This window comes from Solenopsis invicta, chromosome 6 (assembly GCF_016802725.1).
Source record: "Solenopsis invicta isolate M01_SB chromosome 6, UNIL_Sinv_3.0, whole genome shotgun sequence".
Classification (NCBI taxonomy): Eukaryota; Metazoa; Arthropoda; class Insecta; order Hymenoptera; family Formicidae; genus Solenopsis; species Solenopsis invicta.
Window position 1 is genome coordinate 12,040,904 of NC_052669.1, and position 18,470 is coordinate 12,059,373.

Sequence of the window (18,470 nt, forward strand, 5' to 3'; positions counted from 1 at the left end):
ATATACATACAACAGTTACACCCCATTCTTCTAAAATGGTTGCGACGTAATGTAGAGTGTTGAGAATGTACGGCATGAGTGATGTTAATGGATCTTCATAATTTTCATGTAACAACTGTAGCAATCGTACTCGCCAATCGTCAATTAATTCTAATTGCAGCTCAAGAAACTGTAATCTTTAATAATATCAATCGTCATTATTGTCTAAAATAGATATATATTATGGAAAATATAAGTCATATTATAAATATTAATAAAAATAAAAAAATATTAATAATAAAATCAAGAGGTAAGATAAATGTACTATTTTTGGGCAATTATAATAATTGTATAACGAAATAATTTTTTTCAAGTTTACAAAACTTTAAACTTGTAATTTACCGTGAGTACCTATTATAATCAGGGTTTGGAAAAGCCCGGGTTTTTAAAAAAAAACTCAGCCCAGTAGGGTTTTTTGGAGTTTTTTTGGGTTTTATTGGACTTTTTGGATTTTATGCGTTTTTAATTCTTATAATTTACTAATAATTTACAAAAGTTGCTATTCAATTGATAATACTAATATGAAATATATTTAATTTAATCTATTTAATTTATTAGTTTTACAATTTAATTAATTTATTTAGTTATTTATTCATTTCATTATTGAATTTATTTATTTTATTAAAAATGCTTTTATCGTGTGTGAGGCTTTAAAAAATTTTTCATTATAATAATTTTTTAAATAAATTTGCTATAAACAGAGTTTTTAATTAATTAATATTTGAAGAAAAATAAAATTAAACACAAATTAATTAAATTAAACAATTTTTGTAATTCTCTTAAAAAAAGAGATAAAAAAGATTTTAACATGTAAAAAGTTTAAAAATATTTGTTACTTACAGTATATTTAATATAAATTATTATAAATATATATTAATATTATAAATAAAATAAATAATATGTAGTAAAATTAGTAAAAAAAAAGAATAAAACACATAATAAAATTTAATTTAAATTAATATATTTGAATTTTATTCCCAATCAATTGAATTAATATTCACGTTATTACTTGAGCGCAAAAAATGATAAACTTTTACAAGTTTGGTAGCTTTTTTTACACCAAGTCGATTTCGTAGTTTTGACTACACAAGTCCAAACGTTGAAAAATATCGCTTAATAGATGCTCAAGACGCAGGACATAATAACAAATTTGCAAAAAAATCGCAGAATCTTTTTGGTAGCTTATTACATTTCTTGGTTTTTTTTCCATGATTCTCCACCATTTCGAAAATGAAAATTCGTTAATAATATTTTCTTGTAACATCTTCGGAAAAAATTCATTATCTTTCATTTTAAATGGCATTAGGCTTGGGAGATATTCAGGATAATTGTTAAATATCCATTCCTCGGCGATATCTTCTTGTTCGGCACTCAGATATTGCCTATTAAATTTCGGATACCTCATATGCGTTAGTAAATGAACCGACCTGATCGCTTGATTGAATTGTTTTTAAAAAAAGATTTTATATAATTGTAAAACTTCTTTATTTAATAAATTAAACCACACTTCGACTGCCTCCGATATGTATGTTGACTCACGCTGCAGAATGTTTAATGCTGATGCGACTGTCGATAGTTGTTTTTCTAAATATACCAATTCGCTGTAAATTCCTATATTATTTAAAACATTTGCAATCGAATTATCAAACTCATTTTCATGCTCCAAAGCAATTTCTCTATATTTATAGTGACAAAGGTTATTATTTGTGACAAAGGTTCTGACGCATTTTGGATGCGAATTCCATCTGGTTTCGTTAGGGATTTGTGGCATAAGGCCATTTTTTTCCTTGAGTCATCCATGTGCTTGGTGTACATTACGAAAATACTTTTGAATTTTAATAATCCTCTGCAGTATGGTCTGAGGCGTTACATCTTTTTTTTACCAAATTTAAGAGATGTGCCGAGCATCCATACGCAATCAATTTTGGTTGTTTTTCTTTTAAAATTTGCCACATTTTGGACATTTTATTTTCATTATCCGTAACTACGGCAAAAACCTTTGCGTTGTACTTTTCTTCACATTCTTTGATAGCAGCTTCCACAACCTCAGTACATTTTTTTGCAGTTTTATTTTCTGATCCAGAATCGTAAGCATTAAAAAGAAAACTTTCTTTACCCATATGCAAACTTATTGCCTGGATGGGATCATTTCGAACATTCGACCAACCATCTACCGTAAGTATTACACTTTTTGCTTGCAACTTTTCTTTAAGATCGACTTCGGTTTTTTTCATATGTGGCATCCAAAAGCTGTCCTGTGATCATTTTTGATGAAAGAAATTTATATCCTGGTTGTAAATTTTGAATCATTGTTTCAAAACTTTTTAGTTGTGCAGCATTAAATGGAAGATTTGCTGCGTAAAAGAATTCTGCAATACTCTGATCGATTTGCATTTGTTGAAGGCTTGTAGTTTTAATAACCAAATCCGTAATTGCGTTAAAAATTTTTTTCCTTTTAATTTGAGATTAATCATGCATATCTGTTTGCTTTTGATTTTCTTTTAAATAAATGAATATGAAATATTTGTTATTAAGTTTATTGTTTATTATTGATATAAATGATAATTGCAACTATTTGATTTTACAATTTAATGGTATATGTTTTATAATTATAGATTAAGGTGTTTTATAGCACCAAACCTAAAGCTAAAATTTGTAAATAATAAAAATAATGCATTTAATTAACATAAAATGTTAGTAATAAAATTAACTAGTTAATTACAATAAATTTGAAATTTATTTAAAATAAGTATATTTTAATTAAGTAAATTAAAATATTACTACAATATGTTTACTACAATATGCTTTTATTTAAAAATCTTGTTTTTACATAACTTTTAAAATTTATTTAGCTAGTTAAAGAAACATTTGAGAATAAAATTTCGAGTTTATACTAAATTTTGAATTAAAAGTTGAAAGTCTTCATATTGCATATTATTATTGGACAAGAAAGAACATTTTTCAAATAGCTGCACGAATCAGATAAATTAATTATAGCGATAATAATTTCTAAACAATTTTATCTGTTTCCACAGATGTCATTTTTGTTTGGGATTTTTCAAATAATACCGAGACTTCATTGATTGCATTATTTTCTTAGCAATTTCGAGCTTTACATTTTTGTAAATGAGCTCAAATTCTGTCAATTTTGCAACTAATTTGCTCATTGCAATATTTACACTTATTTCAAATCGCCATCTATTTTTAAAACTTCAGTCCATTCAGTGACACTTTTTCTACCACGTCCTGTTGACATATTGGTATGTAGAATTTTAACAAAAAGTGAAAACTCTTTATATTGAAAGGTGCGGCTAAGTACAGTTTATAAATCGTTCACACTTTTTAAGTACCAGGCAGTGTTTACTGTAATGAAACTGGACTGAAACTGAGATCTGAGCTCTTCAGCATCTCGGGCTAATAAACAAAAAACGTTCTTCATTCGTTTGATTCATTTGTTTAGCACCGATCGCGAATCCACGAAGCGCAATTGCTGGGCTGTGTTCGAAAACAGGACTCGACATGTTTCGGTCGATTTTCAGATTAAAGCTTTCCTCTCACCTCACTACCTGCGCAATCCAAATGCCGATTCTGCGATTTTTTTTTCAAATTTGCTGTCTTGACCTGTGTCTTCAACAACTATTGAACGATTTCTCTGAACTTTTGGGTTTATCTGGTCAAAATTACGAAATACTTGTATAGAAAAAGTTATGAAACTTGTAAAAGTTAACCGTTTTTTATGATCTAACAAAGTATTGATTGGGATTAAAATACAAAATATGTCAATTAAAATTAGGTTTTATTGTGTTCTCTTTTTTATCAATTCTACTATACATTATTTATTTTATTTATAATATTAAATTATATTTATAAAAATTTATATTAAATATTTTATTTATACTATTATTAAATTTTTATTGAATTTTTTGAGTAGGTTTTATAATAGGTTTTTTAAGTGGATTTAAATGGGTTTTATTAGGTAATCCAACCCATTAAAACCCAGCGGGTTTTTTTTAATTCTTTTAAATTTTACACTTTCCTTGTAAATAACATTTAAATTTTTATTTGTTATTTTCTAATAACTGAATAATGATTAAATTTTTATTCATCATTCACAAGTGGCTAAATAAGAAATAAATTTTTATTCACTATTTACGAAAAGCTGAATAACAAATAAATTTTTATTCATTGTTTACAAGAAGTTAAATAACAAATAAATTTTTATTCATTATTTACAAGAGACCGAATAACAAATAGATTTTTATTCATCATTCACAAGTAGCTGAATAACGAATAAATTTTTATTCATTACTTGCAAGAGACTGAATAATGAATAAATTCTTATTCATCATTCACAAGTTGCTGAATAATGAATAAATTTTTATACATCATTCACAAGTGGCTGAATAATGAATAAATTTTTATTTATCAATCACAAGTGGCTAAATAACAAATAAATTTTTATTCGTCATTTGCAAGAGGCTGAATAACGAATAAATTTTTATTTATCATTTACAAAAGGCCAAATAACGAATAAATTTTTATTCTTCAATCGTCAATCATTAAATGTCAATCATGCCTATCCTTGAACCTAATTATTGTACAAATGATAAACGATTCTGTAATATAGATACAATAGTAATATAAAATGATTGTGTTTGAAATCCGACAAATATGCATGCATTCGAAGATTGCCGGAGTGTAAAAATTATTATTCAGCACTGTAGGTACCTGTTGGGTGGGGAAGCGAGTTTGAAGGAGAAATAGATTTAACAATGGGCAAGTGGAGCAAAGCGCCGGGGGAGACAAAGCCGACAGGTGGCGCGGCAATAGAGGAAGGCGTGCATGATTTTCGGAGCGGCAGTAGCTGTTAAGACTAAGTAGAGATAAGTTTGTGACACGCGTGTTTGCGCATAAATACTGTACGACTTTTCGGATCAAAGAAGGATGTCGGAGCTTTTGTAACAAAGTCTATTATTGAATAAAGTCAGCCACTCAAGTGTTGGCAAGCAGAGGCAAAGTGAAAGCATTTATTTAACACCTAAACCTCGGTATCTGTCCTGGTGGCTATAGCACTAACAAAGGAAACCGTTAAGAAGTAGGTATATCACCGATTTTAATAAAATTTTAATAGTGTGTAATATTCACTCACACCTTTACCGTAGTAAAGCCATTCGCTGCAAAACTTAGGCATTCTCGAGAAAATAAAAATTAAATATTTCTAACATCTATAGTACCGTTACAGAAGAACAATTGCCAAATAAACGACATAGCGTGAGGCGTTAGGATGTCGACTGGTACACTTTAGGTCCCAGGTTCGATCCCCGCAAATGACACTTTTTCTAATTTAAGTCTTATATTTTTTAATTCTTATGTATAATTTTTAAACTGTTTTTAATTATTTAATATAAAATATTATTTAAAATATCAAGGAATTAAAAATGCTTCTTTATTATTAATTAAATTAAAATTTCTCATGAGCACAAAAAAATATATTTGCAATAAAAATTTACAATGACTTTTAAGAACATCAAAATAAATGTTTCTATAAATTGTTATACCTACAACGGCCTCCGAGTAAACTAATACTACTAACACTGTAAACTGATTTTAAGTCATTGTAAATTTTTATTGTAAATATACAGGGTGAGTCATTTTAATCTATGGACTCGAATATCTTCCAAATAACGGTATCTACAAAAAAATGGTTTAGATAAAAGTTGACCAGCACAGAGGGAGTCATTCAATTGTACCATTGGTTTTGACCTTGAGGTCAATTTTGAAAGTTATTTCAAGGTCACGATGGTTTTTTTAAATGGGACACCCTATTTTTGACTGCGGATTTCGAAAGAGCGGAAAATTTTACATCAAACTTGTCTTATGAAAAAATTGTTTTTGCGACCTTGGAAAGGTCAAAAATGAAGGTGAAATGCCTGAAAAACGATCTGGTGTACTTTTTCTAAAATGACGTGGTTTTTTGGGTAACACAAATGTGCATAATGCTTAAACATTACTACTTGCAACTTTCGGCCGGATTCTTCGACGCACGCCTATTGCTCCCCTCCCACCGCTCGCGCCTTAGCAACGGCGCCGGACGGCGTAACGCACGGTCCTGAGACGATGTATCGCGCTCCTTAGTTAGCCATTCCTAGAGCTACCCTGCTTAGAACTGTGGATAGTTTTCAAAACAGATTGCAGTTATGCCTCGAAGCCAAGCGGAGGTAATTTTGAACAATTACTCCGTGGGTAATTCATTTAAATTACAGTGTCAGTAAGAGGCGAGGGGACTCACGATAATCAAGCACCCCGACGTGAGAGGCAAGGGGACTCACGATAATCAAGCACCCCGACGTGAGAGGCAAGGGGACTCACGATAATCAAGCACCCCGACGTGAGAGGCAAGGGGACTCACGATAATCAAGCACCCCGACGTGAGAGGCAAGGGGACACACGGTAATCAAGCACCCTAAAGGAAACAGAACTTACTACGTCCACATCGTTGTTTCCGGGTAACGCTAAAAGTAAGATGAAAGTGCTTTTGACCTTGATATAACCTTGATATGATCTTCAAAAGGTCAGGTCGAAAAACTAAAAAATCCCTATGCTCATGTAAAAAGTGCCATTGTTTAAGAGCCCATTGTCAAGAAACAGGTTCTGCGGTCAAAAATAGGGTTTGAAAATAGGGGTTGAAAAACTAATCAAAAAATGCGTTATGAGCCTCAAACAACCTTGAAAATTGACCTCAAGGTCAAGCTAGTCAAAGTGATTAACACTTTTACAATTCATTGACTTTGTTTAAGCATTATGCACATTTGTGTTACCCAGAAAACCACGTCATTTCAGAAAAAGTACATCAGATCGTTTTTCAGGCAATTCACCTTCATTTTTGACCTTTCCAAGGTCGCAAAAACAATTTTTTCATAAGACAAGTTTGATGTAAAATTTTCCGCTCTTTCGAAATCCGCAGTCAAAAATAGGGTGTCCCATTTAAAGAAACCATCGTGACCTTGAAATAACTTTCAAAATTGACCTCAAGGTCAAAACCAATAATACAATTGAATGACTCCCTCTGTGCTGGTCAACTTTTATCTAAACCATTTTTTTGTAGATACCGTTATTTGGAAGATATTCGGGTCCATAGATTAAAATGACTCACCCTGTATATTTTGTTTTTTTTTTAGTCTTTTATTATTGTGTTTCATATTTTTTGTGTTCATGAAAAATTTTAATTTATTAGGAGTATAAATAAGTTTCCGCCGTTTTTTATCAAAAATTGGGCATTTATTGTAAAAGAACGGTACCTAATGTTTTATTCGAAGTATTGTCCATCGCTAGCCACTACTTTCTCCCATCTTTCTGGCATCATACGGATACCGCGTCGGAAGAATGCTTCATCTTTTGAAGCTATCCACAAATCAACCCAATTTTTTGTATCTTCATATGATGTGAAGTGTTGCTCAGACAGGCCATGCGCCATCGATCGAAACAGGTAGTAATCAGAAAGAGCAATGTCTGGTGAATACGGCGGGTGGGGTAAAACTTCCCAATTGAGTGTTTCCAGGTAGGTTTTGACCGGTGCCGCAACATGTGGACGAGGATTATCATGCAGAAGAATACTTTTTCGTTTCTGGAGTAGTAGTGGGCACGTTTTTCCTCGAGTACTCGGTTCAATTTCATCAATTGTGTTTGGTAGAGAGCCCCAGTAATGGTTTTATTCGGTTTGAGCAACTCATAATACACGACACCGAGCTGATCCCACCAAATACACAACATGAGCTTTTTTCCATGAATGTTCGGCTTGGCTGTCGATGTTGAAGCATGGCCAGGTGATCCCCATAATTTCTTCTTTGGGTTATCGTAGTGGATCCATTTTTCATCACCAGTGACTATACGATGCAAAAAACCGTTTCGTTTATGCCTGGCAAGCAGCACATGTGAAAAATCGGCGTTCAACGTTTCTCAGTTTCAGTTCATATGGAACCCAGTTTCCTTGTTTTTGAATCATTCCCAATGATTTTAAGCGATGTGAAATTGCTGGTTGAGTCATTCCTAATGTAAGTGCAAGTGCTTCTTACGTTTGACACGAATCTTCATCTAATAATGTTTCCAATTCCGCGTCTTCGTACACTTTCGGCCTTCCGCTACGTTCTTTGTCTTCGACGTCAAATTCACCGTTCTTAAACTTGTGAAATCACTCATGGCAACTTCTCTCACTTAAGGCAGCCTCACCATATGCTTCTACAAGCAATCGATGCGCCTCGGCTGCAGATTTCTTCAAATTAAAGAAGTAAATCAAAAGCTCCCGCAAATGACGCTTATTCGGCTCAAAACTCGACATTTTCGCACGAAAAAAGATATATGATGCTGATACAAGATCGCTAATATTTTAAGGTTATGTTGTTGCCAGATGTCCAGCCTTACAATATAACGTTTTACAACAGACAATTTCAATCATAACATACTAGTGGCGCCATTTTTTGTGAAACGGCGGAAACTTATTTATACTCCTAATAATTAATAATAGAAGAGTATTTTTAAATTCCTCGATTTTTTTAAATAACATTTTATACTTAATAATTAAAAACGGTTTAAAAATTATACGAGGAAAACACCGCTGACCAAAATTGTGTACACCAATGCCCGTACACTAATGCCCAAATATTGGTATTACTATTGAATATTGTATGTAATGCCCACTAATGTTCTAGTAATGCTCTATAATATCCCAATAGTACTTCGTACCGTTTTTTATTATATAACAATAAAAACTATTTAAAAATATAAAAAATAAATTAAATTAAAGAAAACAAAACATATTGGGTTATCAAAAATATAACACATCTCTTTATTATATTTGTTTTATAAACAATATATTAATACTATCACAATTATAATTAGAAAAAGATAAATTAAAATAAAAATGTTGGAATTTTATGAAGAAAGAGGCAAAAAGATATAAAATCACTACTGCAGTCTTTCAACTGATGGCAATAGTCGTTTATTAAAAGCAATGTGTCTTAATAATTCTTTACTAATTACGAGCAATAAAATATTTTCATGGAGTTCAACATTGCATTAGTTTCAAATAAATACAAATAAAATAGACGAATGTCACATATAAGATACAATACATATCATAACTAAAATGTGGACAAGATTTTTAACCTTTAGACCGGAAAGTCTGTAGATGCTACGGAGGATCTCCCATGATATAGGTTATTTCCAAGATATTAGTACAACATTTCGGAAATTTTTTAAGGGAATTACAATACAATGATAATAAAAAAGCCTTCTTCGGTCGGAGCTAAATCTTACAATTAGTATCTATATTTATTCGTGTAATTTTATATACTTTTTCGAATTCAACCAGAATGTGCGCCGAACTTTTTCCAATCGTAACACAGCATGTCAAATAAGAATTAGTAATGTCACGATTTTTATTAAATTAATTAATTTAATATAATAATTGATGCTTATTTGTATCTATATACCCATTCCCCCTGAAAAAACTGTAAAGAAATTTATTGCGAAAAATAACACCCCACCCAGGGTTCGAGTCTGGCACCTCCGGAATCTCCGGTCCTGACGTTTTACCACCTCGACCACTGGAGCACAGTGATATTTCTTGCAATATTCGTATATGAGTGACAACGCATTTGAGACGCGTGATTCAAATTACAAATATGTTTTTTGGACCGATAATGTAACAACACAATGATTACAATAGATCCAATGCCGGCGGTCTAAAGATTAAAAAAAGGAATAACACTTCTAATATGAGATTATTTTATTACAACTGTTGACTATCTTCATTACTTATTAAAGTAACTGAGTAAAAAAATGTTTCAAAACATAAACATCCTCTAACATCTCTCTTCTAACTTAAAAAAAAAGGATAAAATGAATTATCTCACAGGAGCAAAAATGTGTTTTTCATCTATAATCAGTCATTTAAAACAAGTTACCAATAGTAATGGCACAACTGCATATTTAAATGTAATGAATTTTATAATATTATTTTTCTTTTTTAGATATTAATCAACAGTTTTAAGTGCTCAAGTTTATTACATACGGTATTAGTTTTTTTTCTAAAACTATGGAAAGCATAGTTTAAACAAAATAAGACTTATACAATAAAAAATTACTTTTTAATTAACAATTGTTATCTTTATATAGAATTAAATGCACACAATTTAATAATTAAGGTACCCGAGCCAAATAAGGCACAAAATAAGGCCCACTTTTGAGTTTACTGTTTAAAAAGGCGTTTTATGTCTAAACTGTATGCTTAAAAGATGTGTCATAACACCGGTAAGAACAAGTTTAGAGCATTAAAACTGACAACCGCGTGTTTCTTCAGTACTAAATAAACATTGTGACAAAATGCATGTTTGTGCCGTTTTTATAAAAATCCGCTAAAACAGATCATAAGTATTTCAAAAAGTTTATTAAATATACATTATTTTATAATTTATTATGACATATTACAATGTTATTAAACTTTCTAATTATAGAAAACATCAAATTTATACATCAATTTCTTAGAATAAATGTATTTTTTAGAAACTTCATACTCATCAAATAAGGCCCACTTAAATGGCGACTGGGCCTTATTAGATGTCTCCACTTAGACAAATCTGTTAAAGACACGAATTTCCGTACTGTAAATTCCATTGACAAAAAGGTACTAAATTTTATGTAAAATCATGTATAAAATAAATGAAACGTTATATTCAATGAAATTGTTGATAAATGTACAACAAAATCTGTTTGCGTAACAAAACAACCCGTGTAAAGTTAATAACCTGAAAAGTTAGGTTAGGTTACGTTTTGTTAGCAAAACAAGTTTAATGTAGATACAATTAATGACAATTTGCTAAATATTTTAATTAAACTTACTAGAAAATTTGCTAATATTTTGCTGGATACATAACGGTCACATTTATTACTTTTGTTGTAAGTGATATTATGGACAAGACTAAAAAGAAACGTGCTAAGTAGACCACAGAGTCTATAAAAGCAGCTCTTAAAGCAGTTGAACGGGGCAAGCTCTCACAAAGAGATATTTCTAAAAGATATGGAATTCCTCGTAGAACCTTACGCAATCATATAAAATCTGGCACATCTTTAAAGCGTCTTAGACAGAAGAGTACTCTCACTATAGAACAGGAGAAAGATTTATCACAGAGGATTTTACAAATGGCAGAAATTGGTATACCTATAACTAAAAAGATGTTACAAATTTTGCACATTAAATGAAATTTCTTATACATTTAACGCTATAAAGTGTACAGCAGGTAATTCATGGCTTAAAGCATTTTTCACACGCAACCCTGAAATTTCAAAGAGAAAAGCACAATTTTTTAACCAAGCTCGTGCCCAAAAATTGAATAAATTCATTGTAAAAGAGCACTTTAATAAGCTTAACAGTCTTCTGATAGAGCTAGATATTAAACATAAGTCAGAAAGGATTTTCAACGTGGACGAAAAAGGTTATAGATTGACGCTCCATCATCAACCAACAGTTTTAGCTCAAAAAGGTGATAAACGCGTTCATTTTATCGCAAACGAACACGCTAAAAGTGTCACAGTAGTTGTTTGTGTGTCAGCTATAGGTAATGTGATTCCACTATGATTATTTTTACGGGTAAACGTGAAAAGCCAGAATTTACTGATAATTTACCACTAGGAAGCATAATAAGCATGGCAGAAAAAGGCTTCATGACTACTGAGCTTTTTATAAAATTTTTAAATCACCTTGCTTCTTTTAAACCTGCTGGAAAGATTCTACTTGTTTTCCACGGTGCGACTTGCCATCTTGATTATACAATTGTTGAAATCACTGAAAAGCACGACATTGAACTCTATTGTTTACCATCCAACACCACCCATGAATTACAACCACTTAACAAATCAGTTTATAGGTCTTTTGAACATCATTAGGACCAGGAATTTTTTAAATATCAAGATACGCATCCAGATAGAAAATTCAATAAAGCAAGTTTCAATATAGTATTTTCAAAAGTATGGTCAAAATGTATGACTCAATCAAATATAATAAATGGATTTAGAGCTGTGAGTTTGTATCCATTTAATCCTGAAGCCATACCAGAATCTGCTTTTGCTCCATCAGTTTTAACAGAGCATTCAACGACAGAAGATCAAACTCCAACTGAAAGAGTCTGTGATAATGAAGATGTTTCCATTAGTCCAACGCTTTAATGAAAATAAGGAAAATCAGTCGCCTGTTTCAAAAACGCCATTCGAAGAATTTTTATCAACTCCTACACGCAAAACTTCTTCAGCTTGCAGCTCGCGAAAAAAAGCTTTAAATTACAAAGCACAGAGGGTCATTAGAAATCTGTTCAAGAAATAACGTGACAGAAATTCAGATCAACCATCAGGTTCATTCTGCCACGTTCTTTCTTAAACAGATTTTTAACTTGAAAAATTAACATGAAAAATTTAACATGAAAATTTGAAAAATTATTTTAACTTGAAAAATTAACAGACTTTAAAATTGACATTGCCTCATATTCTTTACAACCGTCTTCACATACTGTGCAACATTAAGTGATTACTATTTTAAGTGGTAGATTTAGCCATTGATATAACCAAGAAGATTGTAAGGGATATAAGGCAATGTTAATTTTAAAAACGTATACCAAAGATGATTTCCAAAGATAATTTACTTTCAATTTAAACAAAAAATCATGAAAAAATATTACATTTTATTACATAAAAATTTTGTCTAACTTTTAAGTTTTCTATTATTTTTTATTTGTCTTCGATTTGGGCCTTATTAAACACATAAGATTATAATAAGGCCCAATGTCAAACTTAAAAAAAAAAATTGTTTTTCTTTGTTTAAAGATATTATTAAAGAAATGTATTTGTATTTTGTGGTACTTATTCAAATAAAGATTTTATTCTCACAAAGTTTATTTTAATATCTCCATAAATAGAATTTAAAAAAATAAAATAAGTTAGGTGGGCCTTATTCGGTTCGGGTACCTTAGTTTTATCAAACAATTAGTTTTAATAACCAACGTTTCAAGATCAAAATGTTTCATTCTATAAATTTTAGTAGTCAAACATGTGGAAAGCTTTATCAAACAGCTGATACTTCATGAGCAGATGTAACTTCTACAAATTGAACTGTTATTAATTTTAGCATTAAAGATTTAATATATCATATAAAATTAAACAAATTTACTATAACAAATAATCTTTCAAGAATATTTTTATCTCCTAGAGATGACAAGAAAAAATGTAAAACTCAAAGTTTCTATACATGATATACACAAAATTTGAATATTGAAGAAATAGTTGTAAATACACTGGTATATGTCACTGAAGAAAAAGAATTCATCAGAGAGAGAGAGAGAGAGAGAGAGAGAGAGAGAGAGAGAGAGAGATACAGACAGACAAAGCGTTTATTGGCGTTCCAGGGCAGGCCCTCTAGAACGCAAAAGCAGTAGATACATTGTAGTGCAGAAAAAGAGAATGAGTTATCATAAAATCAAAGTAACAGATAATAATTAGTGCAGAATAAAGTGAAATAATAACAGAAACGCAAGAAAAATAAAGGTAGAAAGTAAGATTAAAAATAAAAGTAAAAATAAAAATAAAAGCTCTCTAAGAACGCAAAGCAGTAGATACAACATTATAATACAAAAAGAGGGTGTAAGGTATAGCACAAACAAAGTAACAGATAATAGATAATTAGCGCAGAATAAACTAAAATAATAAAATAACAACAGAAACACAAGAATAAAGAAAGAAAGCAAAAATAACAAATTAAAAGACGAAATACGAAAATAAGATAATAAAATTAGATAAGGACGCAAATGTGTTAACGCAGAGAGAGCGGCGTAATACAGCGTACCCGAGTGTGGAGAAAGTAAGTGGTTTACATGCGTGCACGTCTGTAGGATCTAGGACGGTTGAGCCCGGCTCAAATAAACAAAGAGTTCCTGTTTAAATGAGGTAATGGTGGCGGATTGTCTGATGTTGTCAAGAAAGAAGTTCTAGAAAAATGGAGAGAAATAGAGGAAGAACCGTTGGAAAATTGATGTGTGGCAGGAAAGCAAGTCGAGGTCAAGCGGAGAAGCTTGAGACGCGCCACGAGCCCTGTTAATGAAACGGAGATTAGTGGCGAGATAAAAAGAAGAGCCAGAAGAGAGGATGTTGAAGAGTAGGGTGCAAGTGAGATAAGCTTCTCGATTATTCGAAGTGAGCCAGTCCAGCGTCTCGTACAGATAAGAGACGTGGTCGTCTCACCGTAAATTAAATATAAACAGCATGCAAGAGTTCATAAGGCGTCTGACAAGGGAAAAACGCGGTGACTCACTCTGGGATTTCGAATTTTTTTAATTATTCTAGAGATGAAAAAAAGTTTACGTCTCCCGGCGTTTGATTGAATAGGCCTTAGTTTCGGAGTAATAAATTTTGAAAATTGACCATACCGCAGCGCGCCGTATAAGCCTTCCCGGTAACTCTCCTTCCAATTAGTGCAGTTGGCTCCGTAAGTTAGGTGCTTGCTTTACAATCATAAGATCCGGGTTCGCTCCCAGAGGTGAGCAATAATTTTTTTAATGAGTGTTTTTATTTATGTTTATTTATTTTGTGATATTAATATGCAAATTTAATTTAATATCACATTCTAGACATTAATTTAAATTTAATTTTAAGGGAATTTTAATTCAAGTAATATTTAAAATAATAAATAATTATTTCCACGTCCTCTCCTTGTGAGCCTTAACCTCATCTCCCGATTGAGATCTGTGAACACGCAGCACAGTAGTCGAAGTGAGCGAAGATGAGAGAAGTCACCAGACAAGTGCGCAAGGTCCGAGAAAGACTTCCGAAAAAGTTTTAGCCTCCAGAAGAGAGAGATAACAATAAATTATTTTCTATTTCATTACTTATTGCAGAAAATGATTGAAAAGTACTTATTTCAGTTAAATATAAATTTGATAAAATTAATTCATGTTTTTTTTAGTTTCTTTATCAGTTCTTTTACTTTACACATAATTTCTAAAACGTTTATAGTTACTAATAATTTATTTATTTATTAATAATTTTTGTACACAAATTGAAAAAATAAAGGATTTTTCTAGTACAGATTACAATATTTTGGCAAATCCTCTATGATATTATGTGACTTGTTTTTTGCAAATGAAACAATTTCTGTTAAGTTAGTATCATTTATATTGGCTATAACGGTATCATTTTTAAAAGCATTAGTTATTAATAAATTTTTTAAAATTGTAGGCATTTTCAAACTTAAGGCTTCTGTAAAGAAATCATCTAAACAGGTCGATTGCTTTAAATCCTGAGGTATTTTTTCAAAATCTTCCTTGTATCTGTCATCTATAAAATATAAATATTTAAATAATAGTTTAGTATAATTTATATATATACATAAGCTTACATATATATTAATTTTATTTTAATTGTACTAATAATATTTTAACCGTGGACTATAGTTTGTTAATTACAATAGTATATATACTGTGTTGTTCTTAAATGTATTGTAAAATAATTTTAACAATAAGTTGCTTCCTTGATTGCTTCGTATGACTATTGATAAGTTGTGACACTAAAAAAAATTTACAAACGAAAATTTAAAAATGAATGTTCATTTACTACTGAATAAAGATTGAATTCTAATAGATGTAATAAAAAAGCATAACTGCATAAAATTATAAAGAAATATGTGAGATTACATTTTCGGTTAGAAAATAAATTGCATTTAACATATGACACTGTAAATTCTTTTTAACATTCTGAAAATACAAACTTTTTCGTGCGACAGCAATACGACCAGTATACAAATAATAGTGGAATCAAAAATATAAAATCGGAATCAAAAATCTAGTAATGGTAAAGTTTGATGATTGCATTAGCAATCCTACACAAATTTTTGTAACGGACAAATACGTCCGCACACAAGGATTACAGGGTCCGCACTCCAAACGGACTCTATAATAATCTGAATGTAAATCTCGTATCTGTGTAGCAGAATGTAATCCATCTGTAACAGGCGACTGAGAAGTTAAAAACATAATCGCGAATGGAGGTTTTTAAAATTATGCGTCCTAAACCTCTTCTTTAGAAACGAGTTTATGTGACGCCATAATTGCAAATAGCGCAATTTAGGTTAAGAGCCTTAACTTAAGATTTGGCATGTTCAGTCGGTATTTCAGTCGATATTTAGCGCACGGCATAATGAAATAAAGGAAAAGTATCATTATAAACTGAAATTTGTATTCAATTTCTTTAAAAATGATAATAATATTAATTAATACCTAATAAAACTCAATAATATATAATAATATTCACCAATGTCCACCCAATAATACATAGTAATATCCACTAATGCCCACCAATATCCACTAATGCCTACTAATGTCCACTAATGCCTACCAATGTCCACTAATGCTCACCAATGCCCACTAATGCCTACTAATTCTTAAATAATGCCCAATAATGCCTCAAGTCTGTACACCAAATGCCCTCAGCGGTTTGCCCCTTAATTATATATAACAATTAAAAAATATAAGATTTAAATAAAAAAAGTCTCATTCACGGGGATCGAACCTGGGATTCAAAGTGTACCAGTCGACGTTCTAACGTCCCACGCTGCGTCGCTTATTCGGCAATCGTTCTTCTGTAACAATACTGGTACAGATGCTGGAAATATTTAATCGTCATTTTTTCGAAAATGCCTAAGTTTCGCAACAAACAGCTTTACTAGGTAAAAATATGAGTAATTACTACACACCCATAAAATTTCATTAAAATCGGTGATAAACTGCTCAAGGATTCCCTGTTATGACTGATAAATTCTAACTATGTTTTCGTTAGTCCGAGTTTCTAAGCTTTAAACTGACATTAAAATATTTTAATTACACTTTGCTGTAGCTTTTTTCTTTTTGGTAAAAAATTCTTTATTATTTCTGATTGTTAAATACAGTTTGAATTACAATTCGTTTAGCTATGTAAAAATTAGTACAAGCATCAAATTGCGGTGCATTTATTTGTAGATAATACTGTGGTACAAAAAAAATGACTTCTTTTTGAACCCCAGAACAAAACCAACTGTGTCTTATAGTTATTTGACTATTGAATTCAAATCCGCTGTCTAAATTATTCCATCGTGCGGCTATTTTTGCGTACTTTGCCATATTATAACTACGAAATGTGACGTGCTGGAGAAGTTTAACTGCAATCAAAATTAAATACATAGTTAGAACTTTCAATCCTCAAAGGAAATTTATGTCGGTCATGGTAAATAAGACATTCACAGTTAAATACAAGGTAAATTGCAGTAAGCTACGAATTCGATTATTGACAATTTATCAATTACTTTTCAATTACATTTATTTTAACCATTATTTTAACCATTTATTTTAACCATTATTTGTTTTACCATTATTTTAGGTGGTTGAATACAAATCCGATGTCAAAGTTGACAAATTCGAAATAAATGGTGGATTAAATATAGTGAATATCACAACTAAAAAAATCTCTAAATTGGTACAAAAATTTATATATAGAAGTCATGATATTAAATATAAATTTAATATAAAAATTGATAAATTCAAAATAAAAATTAAAAATTAAATCATGTTGAAATAAATGTATTGAAAGCTAGTTTTTAAATTGTCAATGATCAAATTCGTAGCTTTCCGCAATTTACCTCATATTTAACTATGAATATCTTTTGCCTCGTGTCAACAAGACGCGGCAAAGGTTGTCGCGCAACAAAATTGGCCAACCATATTTTCTGTCGCGCGGAAGAAGATAAACACTACCCAACATTGATTGATTGCCGCGCTAACTTCCGTCGTGTGGTAAACGATTCCACGTCCTATGGGCACAAGGCAATATTAACCATAGCCAACACCAAAAATTTCTTTTGAGGGTTAAAATAAAATCTTAACGGCATACTTAATTTTAACTGCAATTGAATTTCTCCACCACGTTATATTTCATATATAATAGTTATATGACAAAATAGGTAAAAATAGTCCATATTTTGAAAAATTAACTGCAAATCTATCAAACCTCCTTCAGTTTCAACTCCTTGAGCACTACAAGATCCCAAAATATATTTAATGACGTGCAAGGGGCACAACAGAATTTTAAAAGATATTTGTGTAAATCATATATGTAACTGTATGTATATGCAATCATATACTCATATCTGTACTTTTATATTGTTAATACAACTTCTTTTTGGAAGTGGAGAAGTGTGCAAAGAAAGTGAGATAAAAAATTGACTTCTCGCTGTCTTAAATATGCATGCGCTTGAAATAACTTAAAAAGACACGATTTGTGAAAGCAAGAAGCGATCGTCTTCATCATAATTTCGTCACCTCTTATTTGGTGTTAACAATATAGGAAAGTTATATAGTATAAATAAA

General features: G+C 30.9%; 2 protein-coding genes across 7 annotated transcripts in view; one reads left to right on the forward strand and one right to left on the reverse strand.

The window, feature by feature from the left end:
- LOC105197099 (WD repeat-containing protein 81) overlaps positions 1-18,470 on the forward strand; it is a 374,845-nt gene that overhangs the window by 348,542 nt on the left and 7,833 nt on the right. The gene's annotated exons all lie outside the window — the stretch shown is intronic.
- The window catches only part of LOC105202859 (RAD50-interacting protein 1), a 141,699-nt gene that overhangs the window by 37,995 nt on the left and 85,234 nt on the right, over positions 1-18,470 (reverse strand). For all 6 annotated transcript variants that reach the window (XM_039450920.1, XM_039450919.1, XM_039450916.1 and 3 more), the window contains one exon: positions 11-176. In XM_039450920.1, coding sequence (XP_039306854.1) covers positions 11-176 — 166 coding nt within the window. The remainder of the gene's footprint in view (positions 1-10; positions 177-18,470) is intronic.